General features: G+C 44.9%; 1 protein-coding gene across 2 annotated transcripts in view; it reads right to left on the reverse strand.

Annotated features, from left to right (window-relative positions):
* The window catches only part of PDE2A (phosphodiesterase 2A), a 340,214-nt gene that overhangs the window by 102,602 nt on the left and 214,774 nt on the right, over positions 1-22,838 (reverse strand). For both annotated transcript variants that reach the window (XM_061629143.1, XM_061629145.1), the window contains exon 3: positions 16,987-17,075. In XM_061629143.1, the coding sequence (XP_061485127.1) occupies positions 16,987-17,075 (89 nt within the window). The remainder of the gene's footprint in view (positions 1-16,986; positions 17,076-22,838) is intronic.

Here is a 22,838-nt window from a genome sequence, read left to right on the forward strand (position 1 = left end):
AGTTGTAATTCAAACTGGCCAGTCTTCTCTAGTCCAACATCCTGTTTCCTACAGCAGCCAACCAGATGCCTCTTCTGGGTAACCCAAGGGCTAGACTTCTTCCCCCCCAGCAGCTGCTTGTTGTACAAAGAGACACATGTCCTGCCTTTGACCCTGCAGGTAAGAACTCCAAGCAGAGACTGTCTGCTGGACCTGACCAAAGGCCTGTCTCGACCAGTATTCTGATCTCACAGTGGCCAACTAGATATATCAATGGGAAGCCCACAAGTGGGACAGGAGTGCAGGAGCACTCTGTTGCTCGTGATCCCCAGCAACTGCTATTCAGAGCCATATTGCTTCCGACAGAACGCAGCCACCATGGCTAGTAGCCACTGACAGCCTTCTGCACCATAAATCTGCCCAATTCTCTTTTAAAACTCTCCAAATTAGTATAGAGCCCAAATAACTAGCAGCCGTTGACCAAGTTCTCCTCCCACCTCCCACAGGAGTTTCCTTAATCCCTTTTAAAGCATCTAAGCAAGTGACCATCACCACATCATGCAGAAGTGAGTTCCATAAATAAGTACCCTCCCCTTTCTGTAATTTGTTTTAAAAGGTTCTTAGCAATGAATTTTAAACTGCTGTAACCTACCCTGGGACCTTATGATGAGGGGTGGGTAAGAAATAAAAATAACAACATGACTTCTTTATGGAGTCGTATGAAAAAGCTAGTCCCTGAAAATTCTGTTTCCCTCTTACCTCTACATCCCTTTTTGCCTTTTGCATCATGACCTTTAGAGTGTCAGCCATTGTTAGAAAATATAATCTGCCAAGTGCTTTGGCAGAAAGGTGGAATATAAAGATAGTCAGTCAGTCAGCAAATAAAAAAAATGATACTGCTGTCCTAAGCAAAGGTAGCATCCCAGCCACTAAGAGGTGAGCTATCAGACGGAAGCCCCAGGTTCAAATTTCATGCAGTCACAAATTGAGAGGTAGGTAGGCAATATACTATCTCTCAGGGGAATGTGTATGTGTGTAGAGGGGGTGGGACTATGTGGCATCCCATCTCAGGGCCTGCAGCCTTTCTTGACAAGGAACATAGCTCAACAAATTCCTAAATCTCATTTGGCCTTTTTTTGGCTGGTAATGAATTTGCAGTAAGACAGAAGCAGGCAAGCAGCCAAAGTCTCCCACTGCCATGGATGATCTGCTCCTCCAAAAGTATCATTTATTCAAAGATCTGCAACTTTTCAAGCAATAATTGCAAAGTATGGGAGTCCCAGGGAGGTGCGTTAAATGCAACCTCCCGATCCCTCCCTCAACCACAGTGCTAATGAAACATTCACAAGAACAGCACGGGTGACTTGATAATCACACTTTTCATGAAGAATGGAGACAAAGTAGCCAACTTGAGAAGGATTGTAATTAAGGGATTAGAGGAAGCGGTTCACTCAGTTTTTCTTCCCGACTGTTTGCTTGTTCATTGCTCCTCGGCAAGTCTTTTGGGGGCTGGCATCTATCTGCAACTGGCAGTGGATGGGCAGCACAGAGCAACCTTGTCAACTGGCACTGTGTGTCATGTTTCACCAGCGTTTGATCTGGTGGTGGCAGAAAAGCTTTTTCTTTTTCTTTTTAAATATATGTAGCATTTTCTCATTTTGCTGGAATTCCAGTGGACAACAGTAAATTGCAGACAATCAGTACACAAAACTCATATGTTGACATCACTTAAATTTAATATTTGGCTTTATTAAAATAAAAACTGCTGAGTTCCTCAGTATCCCTGTTTTCTGCTTGACTAAGGAACCTAAGGGTAGAGAATGATCTGAGTCACAGGATTTTATGCTTTCAAAAATGAGGGAGCCTACCACTGCATGTTCCTCCTTCCCAGTGGCCAAGAAATCTGCAATCAGTAGCATAGTGGCAAATTCAGAAGTGCAGGGTCCCTTCATGACAGCCACAGCCACGCCCCCTTCTAAGATTAAGATTGAGATAGAAGGTGTTTAGGATTGTGCTCTACGAAGTTTGTTTATTCTTTTATGCTGTTATTTGTATTATTTTAAATTGTGTTTTAGTATTTTAAGTGCCTGTTTCAGGGTTTTAAGGTTGCGTATAGTTTAATTGTATCTTAATTGTATATTTTTGTATCTTTTTAACTACATGTAGTTTTATTTGTAAGCCGCCCTGAGTTCCAGTTTGGAAAAAGGGCGGGGTAAAAATAAAGTTTCATTCATTCATTCATTATATAATAATCTGGCCAGGCTTGAATTCTGCTTTCTGCTTCTCTATTACTTCACCATTGGACTGCCCTTTAGGAATTAATAGCTTTCACTCTGATTGGCTCGTTAGCAGGAAATGACAATGAAACAAGTTAGAAGACTCTTTTCAGTGGCTAACACATTCTCCTTTCATGCTGATTTGCTCATAGGACCCTGGGGACATAGGGACCCTGCTGGGACCTGCCTCCCAAAAAAGTAAGGGGTCTCGGTCCCCCGGAGACCCTGGATGACAACACCCCTGTCTGCAGTGTACCTAACAGAGCCTCACCTGAACGTCTCCTCCCTCTCCCTCATTCCATTTTAAGACTAAATGCCAGCTCCATCCATAGCTCTAACATCAAACAACCTTTTCTCTCCCTTGCCCCCACCTTATTTTTTTTTGTTCACCATCTTGCCCTGCTTTTTTCAACCTGGCACCTTCCATCATAGTTGGGGCTGATGGAGGGTGCAGTCCAAAACATCTGGAGGGCACAAGGTTGGCAAAGGCTAGTGTAGCCTGATGAAGACTCCTGGAGGACTCAAAAGCTTGCACACTGTCGTGTAACATTGTCATCAGTCTAATAACAGTATGGCCTCGATGTGGATTTTTTCCCCTTATGATCAACAAAACGACCTTTCCTTTTCCCATAAGACTTTTTGCCACAACAAGGGATGGGAGAAAAAATTCAATTTTCTTTGCATTTAAATGTGAATCTACTGAATTTGCATTTTCCTAAACAATATCTGAACCAAAACAGAGCCATCCTTTGAAATTCACACTTCTCCAAATATTGCAATGCAGCTTTCCAGCAAAGAAATATGGACAAAAAATGTATATACTAGGGTAAAGCGTAGAGAGCCAGTGTGGTGTAGTGGTTAAGGTGTTGGACTATGACCTGGGAGACCAGGGTTCAAATCCCCACATACCCATGAAGCTCACTGGGTGACCTTGGGCCAGTCACTGCCTCTCAGCCTCATGAAAACCCTATTCGTAGGGTCGCCATAATTCGGAATCGACTTGAAGGCAGTACATTTACATTAGGGTAAACCTTGCATTAAAATGCATATATATTAGTGAATAGAGCATATAAAGATGCATGTTATACTATAGGAAAATAGTGTGTTTATTTCCACTAAAATCACTGTTATCTTTTCGGCGCCAGGTCAAGACTTTCCTTTTCTCCCAGGCATTTTAGCATGTGTTTTTAAATTGTTTAAAATGTTTAAATTGTGTTTTAAATTGATTTTAAAAGATGTGTTTTAAATTTGTATATGTGTTTTTAGTGTTTTTAGGTACTGTAAACCGCCCAGAGAGCTTCGGCTATGGGGCGGTATACAAATACAATAAATAAATAATAAATAAAATGCTGACAATTTTCATGAGGCCTTTTAAAAGCTAACAAAGAAATAAGCGAACAGATGCAATGTGGAGAACTTGGATTTAAGTTTGGGAAACATGTACCAGAATTTCAAGTATATTTGTTGTACTATGATAGCCACCTCTCCTATCTCAATACATGGATCTTTTAGTTCTTCTGTGGGCATGTCAATTGATCCAGTGAAAAGTCTTCTTCCGCAGAAGGGTGAGCACAATATTTTCCTGAGAGCATTCTTGTGCTTTTCTACGACATCCATCAGATAAGCAGGAACCTTGGCAGGTAAAATACCTTGTTTTGCTACAGACAGAACTCTCTGCCTTATGATCTCCGCCATGCCCCCTCCCTGACAGGCTTCCGCCGAGAACTGAAAACATGGTTTTTTAGGCAGGCATTCGAGACCTCTGTCTAATTTAGTTTAAATTTTTGTATGATGGGGGTAGGTTTGGATTGAGTATACTTATTGTTGTTTTGTATTATATGTTATATTTTACTCTATGTTATATTTTAGTCTATGTACGCTGCCTAGAGTGGCCGTTAATTCGGCCAGATAGGCGGCCTAGAAATAAAATTTTATTTTTATTATTTATTATTATAAATGAAACCCTGACATTGTCAGATTTGCTGTGATCAGATAAATGGACCTTTCCCAGCTGGGCTCCTGCAGCCTGGCTGGATAGCACCCCCAGGACTGTTCAAAACAATAGATGAAAGCGAAGCCTGCACTGCCGAGTGTGGCTTTGTTTCAGCGGAAAAAGGGGGAAACGAACCACAGCCTTAAGGGCATGAAGGGAAGCGTGCGAAGCAAACTGCCAAAGGAGGCCTCCTCCTTTTTCATGGCGGTCTCCGTTTCCAATTTGTCTTCGGTTCCGTCTGATGTGTTTTGTGGATGCAATTAACAGCGGCTCACCACGGAGCTAAACGAGATGAAAAACGCCTTGGTGGCGGCAGCGAAATAGAGCCCCACAGCATGAATCACCGCAATCGATTTTTAAAAGGAAAAAAAGCCCTTTGAAAATTGGCCAAAATGATCACATATTACATTTGCATTTTCTTCCCTCCTGGGGCAGCAGCAGCACCAGCGGCATCCCACACACTGCAAAACAGACCACGTTGGAATGCCTGCCTATTGTATTCTGCTGCCCACGTGCCCAGGCCCTGTGCGGCTATCCTCTCGCAGTCATTCAGAGACAGCTTTTCCTCCTCCCGCCCTGTCTGCAAAAGTGACAGAAACAAATTGAATCTCGCTCTCTTTTTAATTTGTTGCTATTACTGCCAACATGTGCTTATTGTTATGTGGCAGAGAAATGGGTCCTGCTGCTTGGCTAAGGGGTAATTAGCCACTTTCTTGATCGCCCACAGCGAGGAAGCGAGCGGTAGTGCCTCCTTCCCTCTCAGCAACTCTCCCACCAGTGGAAAGAGCTTGGCAATGTTATTGTGGCCGCCTCGTCCAGCTCTTTATACTGGACCGAGAGAGTGGCGACAGCCCCATCGTGGCTCTTTCAACCCCTGGGGAAAAGATCACCGAGGGGCTAGAGGACTCCGTGGCTGTGCATTCTTGATGCTATGAAACTTTTTAGTGTGGGGCTCCTGGGTCAAGCTTTGGCTAATTAGTTGAGAGACTTATTCTCAGTCTTAAACCTGGCAAAGCCCCTGTAGGGGATAATATCCCACCGGAGTTGCTTAAAGCCAATACAGAGGGGTGGGCTCTGGTTCTAGCGGCCCTGTTCACCTGTATTGATCACACAGCGTGCATTCCAGAGGATTGGGGACTTGCTATTATCGTCCCTATATATGAAAAAGAGGAAAGATAGGGCCCTGCAAATTATAGACCTATCAGCCTTCTAAATATTATTAGCAAATTATATGCCAGCCATTTATATGAGAAGCTATTAAGCTGGCAAGAACAAGAACGCATATTAGAAGATGAACAGGCCAGTTTCAGATCAGGACGATCTGCTATAGACCAGGGCCTAGTCCTTCAACACCTTGTTGAAAAATATGCATTACCCAGAGCAGGAGCTCTCTATGAAGCCTTCATTGATTTCAAATCAGCTTTCGATTTGATTCAGAGGGACAGACTGTGGGGAAAAAATGAGGTTACCAACATGGACAGATGCCTGTTAACTCTTATCCGTAAACTATATGAAAACACCTGTATGCGGATTAGTTGCAACCGTGCAGGCCAATTGTCTGATCCCATTCCAACTTTTAATGGTGTTAAACAAGGGTGCATCCTTGCCCCTGCTTTATTCAATTTTTATATTAACTCCTAAGAGTTTAGCGGAAGTTAACTCGCACCTACTAAGATTGGCTACTAGAGCCCTGTCAATCCTTTTGTATGCTGATGATGCAGTGCTTCTTTCCCTGACAAGTATAGGTCTAAAACACCTTCTAAAAGCCCTGGACTCTTACTATAATAAGGAAGGTCTGAGGATTTACAAGTCCAACATATTAGTTTTCTCCAGGTAGAGGACAAAGCATAAATGGTAGATTAATAACCATCCTATTGAACAGGTTACATCTTATGTTTATCTGGGTGTAACCTTCCATGCAGCAAAGCTATTGACTGTGTAGATCATGAAAAACTATGGAATGCTTTAAAAGAAATGGGGGTGCCACAGCATCTGATCGTCCTGATGCGCAACCTATACTCTGCACAAGAGGCTGCTGTAAGGACAGAATATGGAGAAACCTATTGGTTCTCTATTGGAAAGGGTGCAAGACAGGAGTGTATTTTATCACCCTATTTGTTTAATCTATATGCAGAACATATTATATGGAAAGCGTGATTGGACCAAGATGAAGGAGGTGTGAAAATTGGAGGGAGAAATATCAGTAATTTAAGATATGCAGACGATACCATACTACTAGCAGAAACCAGTAATGATTTGAAACGAATGCTGATGAAAGTTAAAGAGGAAAGTACAAAAGCAGGACTACAGCTGAACGTCAAAAAGACTAAAGTGATGACAACAGAAAATTTCTGTAACTTTAAAGTTGACGATGAGGACATTGAACTTGTCAAGGATTATCAATACCCCAGCACAGTCATTAACCAAAATGGAGACAATAGTCAAGAAATGAGAAGAAGGCTAGGACTGGGGAGGTCAGGTGTGAGAGAACTAGAAAAGGTCCTCAAATGCAAAGATGCGTCACTGAACACTAAAGTCAGGATCATTCAGACCATGGTATTCCTAATCACTATATATAGATGTGAAAGCTGGACAGTAAAAAAAACAGATAGGAGAAAAATAAACTCATTTGAAATGTGGTGTTGGAGGAGAGCTTTGCACATACCATGGATTATGAAAAAGACAAATAATTGGGTTAGATCAAATTAAACCAGAACTATTACTAGAAGCTAAAATGATGAAACTGAGGTTATCATACTTTGGACACATCATGAGAAGACATGATTCGGTAGAAAAGACAATAATCCTGGGAAAAACAGTAGAAAAAGAAGACGACCAAACAAGAGATGGATTGATTCCATAAAGGAAGCCACAGACCTGAACTTACTAGATCTGAACAGGGTGGTTCATGACAGATGCTCTTGGAGGTCACTGATTCATAGCCATAAGTCGTAATCGACCTGCAGGCACAGAACAACCACCTTCCCTGCATCAGGCTCCTGGAGAGCACAATTGAAAAACACTGCTGGGAATGCTCAGAGGAGCGTAAAGGCCTTGTTCTTCTACACAAAGGGGGGCCAACATGTGTCTTCAGCCTTCCAGGTGTTCTTAGTGAAGGCTGTATCAAAGATGTTATATGGCGCCCCGTTATGTACATATGATAATTTTGCCTCTTCCAAAGTCACAAAGACTAAGCTTTTGAGAGCTGTGCTTGGAGTTCCAAGCTGTGTGTCTAATGTCGTTTAGGAGTGGGGCGAATTACTATTGAAGCCCATGCATGGATTCTTAGGCTTCATTACTGGTTGAAGCTGCTTTTTTCTCCAGTGGGTTTGGCCCTTTTGACAATAATTGATGTATATCAGTCAAGATGGAAAAGCTCACTGTTTGAGAAACTGCAAAATCTGGGATTCACCCCTTGTGGTCTTCTCCCTTTTGGATATGCAAAAGCAAAAACACTCTCCAACAGCGAATTTGGGATATAGAACTACAAAATCACTTGCGTCTTCCTGGCAGGCTCTGTGAGTTCAGGGATAAGGAGAGAGCACTACTGGTGCCCATGCATTATTTAACAAACTTGAATATCCCTAAATATAGAAGAGCTTTTACAGCTGCCAGGTTGAATGTACTCCCATCCACCCTCCTGGAGGGAAGGTATAGAAGGGGACCTTATCACGAAAGAGTCTGTCCATGTGGAACGGAGGAAGTGGAGACTGCAGGTCACGTTTTATTGTATTGCACCTTTTATAGGGATCTCCGTTACTCTTTTATTACCCCAGTTCTACAAAGCATTCCGGACATACCCAGCGAGTGTTACTTAACATATTTATTAGCAGACAGGAATCCACAGGCTACAGTAAGAGTGGCCAGTTCTGTGCTGCTGCCATCGCCTGTCTGAAAACAGTGATACGTGATCTTATATAGGAAATTTATACTGATTGTAATTTTGTACTTTTTATTCACTCGTGATTTTATGTATTTTATATGATTTTAACTACTCATGTTTCTACGTACTGATCTTTGATTGAAATAAATTTATTCATTATTCAGCTGAAAAAGAGGAAGACCTGAAAATTGGGAGGCGGTCACATTTCACCAAAATGTCAGGGATGGGGAGATTTGGCTGAGCTTCCTTAAGTAAAGTGGCTGATAACCTTTTTATCTTTTTTTGCTAAATGGACTCAGTGGGTGGTGCTGGTGCTGGTTATGTGTATGTGCTAGGAACCGCATGTGTCTTATCACCTTGAGCTGCATGATGTCCAAAAGGCAGGATATAAATGGAACAAATAATATCATCATTCTAAAAATTATTATTAATATCATGAGCCCCGTGGAAAACTCTAGACAGGACTGGAACAAACAGGAGTAGGAGTAGTTCTGGGATCCAGGGGAGGGGCCCAGTGGTCTGAGAGTAACGATGAGGATGCTGGCACAGCCCTTCCCCTGAGGAATCAGCCAATGTGGATGAAAGGCCTGAACCATCAGCCTATCTCTTGTGCCACCTCCATGGCTGCCCTGCCATTGGGCCAGCCTCCTGTTGTTGACCTGTTCCCAGCTGAGGATGCCAGAGGTGGAGCTGGGGAATGATCTGGCTGAGCCGTCCCCACCTCCAGTGCCACTGATGTGCTGTCGGCTATGCAGGTGCAAACAAACTGAGATGGTTAACCAGCCTACCCAGAGGAGTGACCGCCTGCTGAGAAAAGTCCTGTACAATTACTTGGGCCCACCCCGTCCTTTATTAGGAGGACTTAAGGGGTGTGTCAAGTGTTGCAACAACATCTTCTCTTGTGTAGCTATGCAGAGTAGTGCCTTGCAGTGATCTTAACTCCGTATGATCTGGAATCTGATCCATGTTCTAGTCCTGTGCTAACCTGTGGATAAAAGCCATGAGCAAGAACCGAGCTGGGAGTCCTGAGTTTGAATCTATCGGTGGGAGCCAGGGCAATTAATAACATGCCAAATCATCCACCCCAATGTGGCCACTGCTGCACAGTCACTCAGTGAACTTCATGGCTGAGTAAGGATTTGGACCCAGGTCTTCCCAGCCCTAGTATGATATGCTAACCCAGAAGTGGGGAACCTCAAGTTTGGGGGCCAAATGCAGCGCTCTCTCTCTCTCTTTCTCCCTCTCCCTTGGGCCTCTCAGCGGCCCTCCTTTGTACACCTCTTTGAGCATTTCGGCTTGATAATGCCTCTTATCTTGGGGGGGAGATAGAGAGAGGTGTGTGATGTGTGTGGAAACTAGCCTACTGCACAAACATATTCTTCACATTAATTGCTCCACCGGTTTTTGCCTATGGCCCTGCCCACCCCTGGCACATGGCCCTTGGAAAATTGCCCAGAAGGGAATCAGGCCCTCGGGCTGGAAGAGGTCCCCCCCTCCCCTCCCTTGCCTTTGACTTAAATAATTATTCCCAGCTGGCTTAAATCATGATTCCTAGCTGCAACCAAGCTTTAAGCCCAGTTATTACCCTCTCACCACCAACACCTCTACCCACTTTTCCATCACAGTAATCCAAGTACATGTAGCTACATTTGCCCACCTGCATCCCCCTCCCCATAGCCTTGTCTCTCTCCCCCAGCTGTCTGCCCCACTGTAGGGTCCTTGAACGCAGGGACCTTTTCTGCTTTTAGCCCTGCGTCACCAACTGTGCCGTATAAACTGTGATGCGAAAGGGCCAGAGGCGGCAGCTGCTACTCCATCTTCTTGAATCACAGGCCCTTTTTTCCTGTGGGTTTGCGGCTACTCTGCTTTAACCCGCAAGCAAGTCTGGGAGAGGTGCCAGTTGCCAGCAGCAGCTTAATGCCCTCGCTGGGCTGTTTATGGCCCCTAGCTGTTATCTACTGCAAACAAGTCAGCGGCAGGCAGACAAGTCATTCTGTGGATATTACATGGCTCCGCAGCAGATAGGACAGCCTCCAGCAGCATCGGCCAGGAGGCCTCACCTCTCAGCAACAGCCCGCGGGGCCACTTTCCCACTGCTCTGGCTTATTCATTCTGCCAGGCATCTTCAGGTGGAGAGCTTGCTTCCTCTGGGCAGGTTAAAGGCCAACCAGAAAGCATGTAGGTGGTGTATCTAGGGTTGCCAGGTTCAAGGCCTGAGACTGATCCTGTATCTTTAGGAGAACACAAAGTCAGCCAGGCCCAGCCTCCAAGAGGTCTTCTGTATCTTTAAAAGTTGGGCAGGGGGAAGGGAGAATTCCACCTTGTGGTTTTTCCCATTACAATGTTGCAAGAACACCGGCACTTGGCTGACTTTCTCTTCTCCTAAAGATACAGTTGACACATCTTTGTTATTTGGTGTTTTGCTTTTATATTCATGTCCCACCTTTCCTCCAAGGAGCTCAAGTTGACGAACATGGTTCTCCCCCCCTCCCCATTTTACCCTCACAACAACCCTGTGGAGTAGGTTAGGCTGAGAGACAGTGACAGGTCCAAGCTCACCAAGAGAGCTTCATGGCTGAGCTGGGACTGGGCTCCTGCTGGGAGGAAGGGTGGGATATAAATCAAATAATAAATAAATAAATAAATAAATAAATAAATAAATAAATAAATAAAACCTAGGTCTCCCAGGTTGGGATGTTGGAGGATTAAGACAACAATGAAACAGGAGCACAAATTCCTGGTGTTTGCTTATTTCTCTCATGTCCAGAATGGAAATCAATCCAGCAAAGACAATCAGTATTCACTGTTGTTGTTTCTTGCATTCCACAAACAACATAACTTATGGTTCTATGATTCTATGTAATTTACACAATCAGTTACATCAATTATGTAAGTTACACAATTTTGCCACAGCGGACAGAGAGATGAACAGCAGCTTTTGGTGGAACAGAAAATGCTGCCTCTGTACATCCCTGCTGCTGAGTCCTGGTCTGACACGCTAACCACTACACCACACTCTTCAGGCTGTACTCCTGTTGCTTAAAACCAAAAGCATCTCATTGCTGGTCCAGGCTTAAGTCCTCTCTGAGCTAGTGTCTCATTTTCATTGCACTGTTTGCAAGTGTCCCTCCAGGTCACAATGATGTAGTAACAAGCATCACAAAACAATGAAGTGAATTGTAGATGGTCCAGTATAAATCCACCACTAACACATTATTATCAGTATGGCATTAGTATGACATGTTGCAGAAGACGCCCACAAAACCCCCACCTGTCTGGAGGGGCCCCGAATCTCCTTGGCTGTGTGAGCTTTTCTTGGCTTTCCCAGACAGTGGGAACTAAAAGCAGAACTGATTTGTGAGCCAAACAAGCTGGTTCCCACCCACCTCTAACCGCATACCTTGCACCACCGTGGCAGGATCAGGAAGATGGAACGATTGCTGGCCTGATCCTGGCTAAGCTGCAGCGCTCCCACTGCACGTGGCCAGTGGGTGATACTGCAGCTGCCATCTTAGGAGGGATCAGTTGAGCTAAGGCAGCCTTTCCCAACCAGTGGGCCTCCAGATGTTGTTGGACCACAACTCCCATCAGCCTCGGCCAGCATTGCCAATGGTCAGGAAAGATGGGAATTGTGGTCCAACAACATCTGGAGGCACACTGGTTGGGAAAGGCTGATCTAAGGAGCCAACAAGGGCATCTCTGGCCTTATAAACCCACTGACTGGAGTGGTTCCTTAGCACAAGCAGCTGATCTCTCAGTCACCAACTGAGTATCCATTTCCTGTCTCCAGGGACGCCGGGCCAAACAAAAGCAAACAACGATTGGGTAATAAATGGTCTTAAAGGGACAGTGAGCAGAATCCATTTATGGAGGCGTAGCACTGGGGTGGAGCTGTGGCCAGCATTTTCCCTGGCCGGGGTGCTGTGTGCAGGCGGGATTTTAACAGCCGTTTGGTTGCACAACCTACCTTCCCATAGCAAATGTTTGTTCTTCAGGACCCTTCTTGTGCTGAAGTGCCTTTTATAACTTGGCACACATAAGAACTGCGGAAGGTTTATGGCCCCTATTCATTTTGAGGTCTGTTTGCTCACAGGCCTTTCAGCGCTTTTCTGGAGTTAATATATGAGGCTGCAGGGGCAGGAGGGGGGGAGTCTGTTTCTTCCCTGTTTCTTTGTATAAGGTAGAGCCAAGTTGAAACGCCGTCCCTCATTTCGTGAATATCAGGCTTTATCTCCCATTTCTAACAGGATCTTGCTTCTCCTGCAAGCACATTCAGGTCGTTTCGGGGCTGTAGCTGCCTTATACTGAGTCAGACCTTTAGTCCATCAGGTTCAGTATTGTCTACACCGATTGGCAGCGGCTCTTCAGGGTTTCAGAACAGGGGACATTCCCAGCCCTGCCTGGTAGATGCTGGAAATTGAACCTAGGATCGTTTGCACGCAAGGCAGATGCTGTATCTCCAGCCACAGCCCTTCTAAACAGGAACATAGGAGCTGCCTTATACAGAGTCAGACCATGTGCCCATCTAGCTCAGTATTGCCTACACTGACTGGCAGCAGCTCTCCAAGGTCTCAGGCAGAGGACATTCCCAGCTCTACCTGGGCACGCCAGAGATGCAATCTGGATCTACTGCACCCAAAGCAGATGTTCCAACACTGAGCTACGAGGGCCCTTCCTTTAGCTCTTTGTGTCATTGCCCTGCATCTTCTTTGCCCTCACTGTCCTCTGCTTCACTTGCCCTCACTGCCTTTGAATCTTATTGGCTACAGCAACCCACGCAACTTCTGTCGATGTTCCAACTTTATATTCAATGTGATCGTCTTATGGGCCTAAACAGCACCAGAGGAGTTGCCGAAGGATTAAAGGGCAATGTAGGAAAATGCGGCAGGGGACAGTGAGAGCAAAAATAGCAAAGGGACGAAGTAGCCGCCAGAGGAAGAAGGAGTCACCGAATAGCAATGAAACAATATAAATGTCTGGGGGAAATGAGCATTTTTTAAATATAAAAAATAGTAATTCGTCTAGCTGAATTAAATATGCTGTTTTTGAAGCAGCTCTCAAAACCAGAGAACACCTGGCACAGCCCCAATTAATAAAGGTCAAAGCCAGCCTCCGCCAGCCGGATGCCCCACCCCGAGATGTTTTAGACTACAACTCCCATCAGCCCCATCCACCATGGCCAGAGGACTCTAGGGCTGATGGGAGTTGTCCAAAGCATCTGGAGGGCACCAGGTTGGGAAAGGCTTCTCTAAGCCTTCTCTACAAAATTGAAAGTGCCATATTTCTTCTTTCAGTTCCCCCCAACGCAACTGAGCGAGGCATCCTAGCAGAAATTCATCTCGCCTCTTGGTCCCAGGGTAGCCAAAGAAGACTGCTCTCTGCCAGCTCCTGACAAAGGACATTGTGTGACTATGGATGTAGACTCTTGGCCTGTTTTGTTCTTTGCAAGCTTCTGCAAAGGGCAATAAAACCTCATATCTAGCATCTAAACAGAGAGAGTGCTTTTTTATATATGGGGGAGATCACTGAAGTGAGTACACTTCATAGGGCCAGATGGGACCCAGTTCAGAGGCAGAGAACATACCACGGTTAAGTAAATCATAACTTAGATAAATTATTTTATAGAGAGAGCAAAAGAGAGGTGGGTGGGGGCAGAAATGGCAAGATTATGGGTCCAGGATGCAGCAGGGCATCTTTGGCCACATCCACATCATACATTCAAGGCTCATGTTGTTTGCCCCTTATTGTGCAAACTACAGCTCCCAGGATTCTTTGGTGGGAGCCATTTATTTATTACATTTGTATACCGCCCCATGGCTGAAGCTCTCTGGGCGGTTTACAACATTAAAAACAAATATACAAATTTAAAACACACATTTTTAAAAAACAACTAAAAACACATGCTAAAATGCCTGGGAGAAGAGGAAAGTCTTGACTTGGCACTGAAAAGATAACAGTGCTGGTGCCAGGCGCCATGTGCCTTAAATGTGCTTTAAATGTATGGTGAGCATCACAAAGGTCAATTTGGGCTAAATTTCTAATGGAACCCTGGACAGCTCCTCAAAAGTTTGTACTAAAACCTGGAGCGGATGACACTGTGCCACTGACATGGAGCCACCAGCCTCCACTGAGGGCACTGAGGAGGTAGCAAAGAGGTTTCTGTCACTTTATTTTAGTGGCCACGACATGCCAAGGAGCTGCTCGTGGTGACTTCTGCTTCCCATTTCCTGTGGCAGCCTCTAAGACGGGGAGGGGATCTGGTGGGCCTCTCCAGATATGTCTGGAGTCCCAGAGCTTGGAAAAGTTACTCTTTTGAACTACAACTCCCACCAGCCCCAGCCAGCATGGCCACTGCATTGGGCTGATGGGAGTTGTAGTTCAAAAAAGTAACTTTGCCAAGCTCTGGACTACAGCTCCCATCATCCCTGGCTACTGGCCATGATGGCTCGCTGCTGGGACTGGCTGGAGTTGGAGCCCAACAACTCCTAGAGGGACGCAGAAAGGGAGGATGCAGAATCGGAAACAGAAATGGGAGCGGAAATGCACGCAATTCTTGTTAGAGGTCAGGAACGGAAATCACACAAGCACATATGAGTAGTATTTCCTCTTTTCTGTTTTTGGCCCATAAACATTACGCAAATAATTACATTATTTACTGCATTGTTTTTAACATTTCCCTTCCACCAAAATGCACTGAAGCCAATTATGTAATGAATTAGTCAGTTTGGGCCACAGCAGATAGTGAGACAAATAATGTAGGCTGTAGTGGAAGCTGAACTGCAGAGGAATGCAAACAGCACTGATTGCGATGAATCCAGGAAAGGCTGGAAATTGCTGCCTCCTTAACACCCCAAGACATAGGTTCCCTCTCCCTAGCCTAAGAGGACCTCCACAGTGCAATTACGCACCGGGGGGGGGGGAGGAAAAAATACCCCACTGTGTGACTAGTAGTGCAGTGGCAAATTCAGAAGTGCAGGGTCCCTTCATGTCAGTCACAGCCATGCCCCTCCCTGCTTTTTTGCTGCTGGCTTGAGCATGCAATCCTTGTTAATGCCTTCTCCCACAATAACAGACATCCCCAGGAGCCAGTAAGCATGAAAGGCGAGAGTGTTAGTTACTGAGAAGAGTCTTGTCAGTGGCTGACTCACCTCCTGTCACTATGACTGGCTCCAGTCAGCAGGAAAGCATGTTAGAAGACTCTTCTCAGCGGCTTGCACTCTCCTTTCATGCTGGTTGGCTCATAGGATGCTGGAGACATAGGGACCCTGTTCCAAAAAAAAAAAAGGGTCTAACACCCCCAAGACCCTGGACAACTACACCCCTGTGTGTGACCCCCATGAACTCTTTGAAGAGTTCCTCCCCAATTTTGAGGAAGGGCATTTTTGTTGAGGATTATTATTCATTATTATTGCGCCATCAATGTGCATTGTACTCTTTACAAGAGGTTGGAATCCTGCCCCGAAGGCCTTACAATTTACAGCTCAACACAGGAGAGAAAACAAGAGGAGGAAACATGAGCTAGTGGTAAACAGGGGAAGAGAGAGTGTTTTTATTTCAGGTGCAGTCTGCTACTCTTAGTGGTGCTCCAGATCTGCTACCTAGAAGGTTCCACTCCCCTCACACTAGGGTGAGGCCATTTCTGACTTGAAGCCACAGTAATCAGGCACAGTACGGTCTCCCTAGATTTTGACACACTCTCCATTGTCTGGCTCTCGAGGGTACATTATATTAAATTGCTTCAGCTTCCTCTTGACAACATTCCGATTTGCAGCCACTACAGGCCGGGGCTGGAGTGCTTAGGAGGCATGGAGCGAACGGAATGGAGATCATATCATTAGCCAGGGATCAATGGCATTTAGACAGTGTAATATGCTCAGACTCTTGCTTTCACCCCCATGCAGAATGCCAAAAGGGTATGAAAAACCCTGCACAGATAATTGCTGCCTGAACCAGACACGCCATAGGGTCTCCAATGGCAATGGGGACGTTGCCACTGCCTTTTCCCATAATTGGTTTGTTAACATCAGCAAGTTGATTTGCAAGCTATACATCAGCAGCCACAGATATGGCAGGGTTTTTGAATCAATATGTGCCATTCACCCCATCTCTTTGCATCCTTTCTTCTTTCCAACAGCAGCACAAAACCTCTTTTATTTTTATTTTTTTATTTTTAAACAATAACATTTGGACAAAGAGAGATGTAATAGTTTTATAGAGGAGCACCAGGTGTAGAAAGCACCATCCCATTCAAGGATTATCTACTTTTTCTTTGCCAGGGGCAAGCTAACAAAAAATAAAAAATCAGGTCCTGCAGGTTTGCTGCGAACTCCAGCTGTGAAGGACATCAATTGGCTAGCACCTGTGACATCACTGAGACACCTGCTCCATGCTAATCCACACAACTGTTTTGCATGTTTTAATGGTTCCATTTTTTCATTGCAAAGAATAAACATATAAATGGTTTGACAAATATGTTGTGATTGTGACGTATGTTTTCTTTTAAAAACAAAAACAGAACGATCACAGGCAATCCTCATGAATGATACCTTGCCTACTCCTGCTTTCCTGGTCAGAGAAGGAATTAGCTATCATAAGTGTTTTTAATCTTAGATGTTTTGAAAGCTTTTTTTAAGTAACGTTTTTGAAGATGTTTTGTTTAAATGTGTTTTAAAGTTTGTTTTTACGATGTTTTAATGTTTTTGGTGCTTTTGTTTGCCGCCCTGGGCTCCTGCTAGGAGGAAGGGCAGGATATAAATATAACAATGACATTAACAACGACAACAACGACAACAACAACAATAATATGACATTCACAAAACACACACTCACAGGTGGACAGAGCTGATGAGACTTACCCGAGTCTCCCTTCCTGCGGTAACTCATGTGGTGGGTCGTTGCATGTCAGAAGGGCTGCTCCATCCAGCAAGTAAACATACACTCTTTCCTGAGGTATAAGGAGAAGACAGTGGACTTAGCATTCCTGGCTGCTGTGGGACTCAAGCATCAGCTACAAGCATGTTAGCATTAATTCATTTTATACATATCTGTTTTAAAATGTCTGTTGCTATTTTAATTGCTTAAAAATATTTTTAATTGCTTGTTTTTAATTTTCATCGGCAATTTTATTCTTTTGTAAACCGCTTAGCATTTTTGTTTTAAAATCAAGCAGAATATAAATTTTGCTAAATAAATAAAAATAAATCCATTTCTTTTAAAATCACTGGGGCGGAACATCCCTGCCATGCTATACTGCTGCTGAAGGAATTGGATGGGCTGCCCATCAGCTACCAGGCTAAGTTCAGGGTGCTGGTTTTAGTGTACAAAGCCCTATACAACTTGGGACCAGGATACCTAAAAGATAATCTCACCCCTTATACACCCAGCAGATCACTACGCTCAGCAAGAGACGACCTTCTGCAGATACCATCTCAAGAAGAGGTATGTGCTGCATGATGTTGGAACTAGGCCCTTAGTGTGGTGGTACCTATCCTTTGGAACTCCCTCCCACTACAAAATCTCGGAGAGGTACTGCCTCTACTGCCTTTTTGGTGCCTGTTGAAAACCTTCCTTTTCCAACAAGCATTTCAAGCTGATATTTTTATCCCAATCTGTATCTGAATTGGATTTGAAATTGTTGTTATATATGTACAGTATTTCTTGTTGATGTTTTTATTGTTAATTGCTTAGACATGTTTTATGTATGGATTTCATTTATTAATTGCTTCCCATGAAATAAAAATTAGCATTATAGAATAGAACCACAGAGTTGAAAGATACCTCAAAGGCCATCACAAAGGGATTATGGATGAAAGTGAATCCTTTTTAATTCCCCCACAAAAAGCCCCTGGACTTAATTTTCTGTAATTTGGAAAGTTTAATGCACCTTGGAGAGAGCCTGTACCTATACATTTCATCTGCTTTGGCCAAAAGGGGAAAAGGTTGGAGCTATATTTAGATTCCCCATAGTGAATCTAAAAATAGTAGTGAATGGGAAAACACAGAACTTTCTTTATGCAGTATAGTAAAAAATGTACTGCCTTCAAGTTGATTCCGACTTATGGTGACCCTATGAATAGAGTTTTCATGAGTCTGAGAGGCAGTGACTGGCCCAAGGTCACCCAGTGAGCTTCATGGCTATGTGGGGATTCGAACCCTGGTCTCCCAGGTCATAGTCCAACACCTTAACCACTACACCAAATTAGAGAGTCAAGTGGAGAGGGCACAGAGCAACCCAGAAACAGATGCAAATGCAGATACAGATACAAGACAAGTCTTGGGGCCCATGCACATGCAGAATACAAAGCAGATATTAAACACTCAATCATGTTTAACCATGTAAGTTTATCAAGAAGCATAAATATACCCATTCACAACGTTTCAGAATGTCAGCATTTTCGCTGCACAATTTACTCTAACTTTGCACAAATAAATGCTATTTTAAGCTAAATGTTTCTAACAGCCTCCTTTCTGCCCTAACCTTACCAAATGTGTAAACAGTGCAAGCACTTGGTATTCCCGATTGACCTCTGCCAATCTGTATTCTTTCTTGACCTTTTCTATTTATGTGCCAATTCCAACTCTAGCTGCAATAATGAGATTAGGTCTCAGCTCTTGTTGCCAGAAGAGCATGTGTATAAATAATTAACAACAGTGCCTCAGTACATGTGCAGATGGGCTCTCTCTCTCCGTTTCTCTCTCTCTCAAAGGAGAAACTGCAGCTGGCTTATGAACACCTGGAACTAATGTCTGCGGGCCAGAACCTTTTCGCAGGCTTGGGGATCGGACATGCACCACTGCGGAACCCCAGCACATTAGGATTTTGCACCCTTCCCTAAGCCAAGAGTTTCACTGGTAGACCCTGAAGCTCAGGACCTCGTCAAATGAGCTGGCTGCAGTTCCCAAAATGAAGCATTGCTTCCGGCTTCAGTTAACTCCAATTCAGACATTCACTTGAGCTTATTAAATGTGTCAGCAAAGTCGCCCAGGAGAAGACAGGCCATTAGCTCCTAATTACAGCCAGGGGAAGCAGCAGGCTGTGGCAGACAACGGACATGCCAGAGCAGCGCCCTGCCACCTTCCACTCAGCCTTCAGGAATGAATCCAGCGTTTCCTGTGTGCTGCCCCCCAGTTGGCCAACATCTTACCACCTCCCAGGACGGCTTAATGTTATTTGGCTGCTAATTATTTCCCAGCATCTCTGCCAGTAACGAGCTTCACAATTGCATCTCCTCCAGGGTGGCTTAGCTGGATGGGCTGCTGTTGCTGCTTCCTTGGCTGGCTGGCTGTTCCCTGATCTCCCTCTTTTTCTCATCTTATTTGATTCGATTCTTTTCACCTGGAGAAAAAAGCTCTCCCACGCCAGCCAACCAACTATCTCCCACCGCCACAAGAACAAGCCCTGGGTAAGGATGAGTGGGAATTCAGCTGAATTCAGATGTGGCACCAGATTTTTCAATGGCCTGCATATTCTCCATCTTTGCAGAGTGATCCTGTTTGCTCTGAACTTCAGGGGCTTTCCCCTGACACCGCTCCCCCCCCCATGAATATTCCCTTGAATATATTGTTCTTTTACTGCTTTTTGCACAGCACAGTATTACATCTCTCTCTCTCTCTGTCTGCTACCCTCCATCACTTGAATAATCCAAACTCTAAGTGGGAGGGAAAAAGCCAAGTCTCACCCATGTTGACTCTAGGAGGAAAGGGGGGGGGCACTGAAAGCTACTTTCCTCTTTTCCTTTCCAAAAGGAAAACAGCCAGTCTCTGCTTGCTTGCTAATGTGAAAACTGACCGTCTTTAGTCACAGCAGCGGAGGAGGAGGAAGCAGGGAAACTGCTTTCCTTTATCAATATTTCCTTTCAAAACATTGACATTTCCTTCAAAATATTGGTATTTTCTTTCATGTATTGATATTTCCTTTCAAAATACCAATATTAATATCAATATTTTTGGAGAAGGGAAAAATTGGACTGGTAAAAACAGTGGATAGCAGACGAAGAACAAACTTGAATCAATACTGCCTGTTAGGTTGATGAAATGCTTTGAAGCAATACCAGCTAATGGATCCCATCCCTTGCCCAGGCTGTGGCCTGAGGATGCCAGTCTCCAAAGAAGCAAGACCTGCCGTGTCTGTTGCATATTACATTAAACACACTACCAACACCGCCAAAGCCAGCAGCCACATTATTTTATTCCCCTTCCACTTCATAATAACAATGATAATAATCTATCACCATCACTATCATCTGTTAGTCACCTCGTACCCAACGGTCTCTAGGTGACTTACAACAGATTTTAAAATGTACAATATAAAACAGATTTAAAACATACAATATAAAACAGGTTTTGAAACACACAAAATAAAAACTTAAAATTCAAACAAACAGGAATAATTAAGACAGCACATATCAAAAGCCAAAGGCCTGAGTGCCAAGGAAGGTCTTTGCCTGACGCCTAAAGATGGATAGAGAAGGCACTGGGTGTGCCTTCTTGGGGAGAGCATTAGATAGCAGTTACAACATAAACACTTAAGAAGAGCCTGGCTGTTTGGTCAGACCGAGGGCCCATCTAGGTGAAGTATCCTGTTCTCACGTTGGCCAACCAGATGCCCATGGGAAGCCTGAAAGCAGGACCAGAGCAAAATAGCATGTCACCCAACTTGTGCTTCCAACAACTGGTATTCAGAAGCATGGTGCCTCTGACTATGGAGGGACAGCATAGCCATCATTGGCCATTGGCCATCGATAGCCTTCTCCTCCATGAATTTGCCTAATCCTCTTTCAAAGCCATCCAAGTTGAATGAATGAATGAATGAAACTTTATTTTTACCCCGCCCTTTTTCCAAACTGGAACTCAGGGCGGCTTACAAATAGAACTACATGTAGTTAAAAACATACCAAAATATACAATTAAGATACAATTAAACTATACGCAACCTTAAAACCATGAAACAGGCAGTTAAAATACTAAAACACAATTTAAAATAATACAAATAACAGCATAAAACAATAAACAAACCTTGTAGAGCCCAAGTTGGTGGCCATCGCTGCCCATGTGGGAGCGAATTCCACAGTTTAATGATGCACTGTGTGAAGAGGGACTTTCTCTTGTCTTCCCTGAATCTTCCACCATTCAGCTTCGTTCACAAGAGCCTGGCTGCTGGAACGGGCCAAAAGGGGTCCACCTAGTCCAGCATCTTGTTCTCACGGTGGCCAGCCAGATGCCCATGGGAATCCTACAAGCGGGACTTGAGCGCAAGAGCACTTTCTGCACTTCTGATTCCCAGCAACTGGCATTCACAGGCACCCCACTTCTGACAGAGGTGGCACAGAATGAAAGCTCAGGAATCCCTTGTCATTCAAGCAGGGCTTCAAGAGAACAGGAAGCCCATTTATGATTTCTTTCGCCCTGCCTGGTGGGCGAGGACGACGGTTACACTATTCTCAATGGAGTAGGAGGCAGCTGGTGGTGGCGCTGCTTGTCTTTGAGGAAGACGGCTTGATATATTTTCCAACTACGAAGCTGCACTAGAGAAGGAGTGACCCTGTCGTAGTTTTTGCCTTGTGTGGGTGTGTGTGGGGGAGTGCATGGTTTGACTGTGTGCGTGTGTGTGGGCTTGCAAGATGTGCCTGGGAGAGAGAAGCCAAAGTCGATTGGGGAGATTTCCGGGGGGCCCAACTAATGTAGTGATGGGTAGAGGGAGATATGACGTTGTGCGGAGGACTTGCCAGGCGAGGGGAACGCGGCCCAGACAGTTAATAGCTGTGCCGTGTTCCGGTCCTCCACGCACCCACAGGTTTGCTGGTTGCCCTATCAGCCAGCTCTCAGATCTCCGGATGCTGCTCTTAAATGCCAGATCGGTTCACAATAAGATCTCTCTCATCCACGATTTAATTGTGGATGAGACGGCCGATTTGGCATGTATAACCGAGACCTGGGTGGGTGAGCAGGGTGGGGTTAGTCTCTCCCAGCTATGCCCACCTGGGTATTTGGTTCAGCATCAGGGTAGATCTGAGGGCCGGGGAGGGGGGGTTGCTGTGGTCTATAGGAGTTTCATCTCTCTCTCCAAGCTCCCTGTCCATTTAGCTACTGGTCTGGAATGTTTGCACCTTGTGTTGGGTCAGGGGGACAGATTGGGGATTCTGTTGGTGTACCGTCCACCCCGCTGCCCAACAGACTCCCTAACTGAGCTGACGGAGGTGGTCTCGGATGTATTGTTGAGATCCCCTAGACTTTTAGTGCTGGGGGATGTCAACATCCATGCCGAGGCCGCCTTATCTGGGGCGGCTCAGGACTTCATGGTTTCCATGACAACCATGGGGCTGTCCCAATACGCTATCGGCCCAACGCATGTGGCAGGGCATACTCTAGACCTGATTTTTGCAACTGGACAGGGCGAAGGTGATCTGAAGGTAGGGAGTCTTACATCAGCCCCTTTGTCATGGACAGATCACCGCTTGTTGAAGTTTAGACTCACAGCGGCTTCTCCCCTCTGCAGGGGTGGAGGACCTATTAAGATGGTCCGCCCCCAGGGACTAATGAATCTGGATGGTTTTCAAAAGGCTCTGGGGAGTTTTCCAGCTGATAAGGCTGGCGCTCCTGTCGAAACCCTGGTCGAATTGTTGAATACTGAAATGACCCGGGCAGCTGACATGATCGCTCCTGAGCGCCCTCTCCTGAGTAGAGCTCATACAGCTGCATGGTACACCCC

Source organism: Rhineura floridana, chromosome 5, assembly GCF_030035675.1.
Source record: "Rhineura floridana isolate rRhiFlo1 chromosome 5, rRhiFlo1.hap2, whole genome shotgun sequence".
Classification (NCBI taxonomy): Eukaryota; Metazoa; Chordata; class Lepidosauria; order Squamata; family Rhineuridae; genus Rhineura; species Rhineura floridana.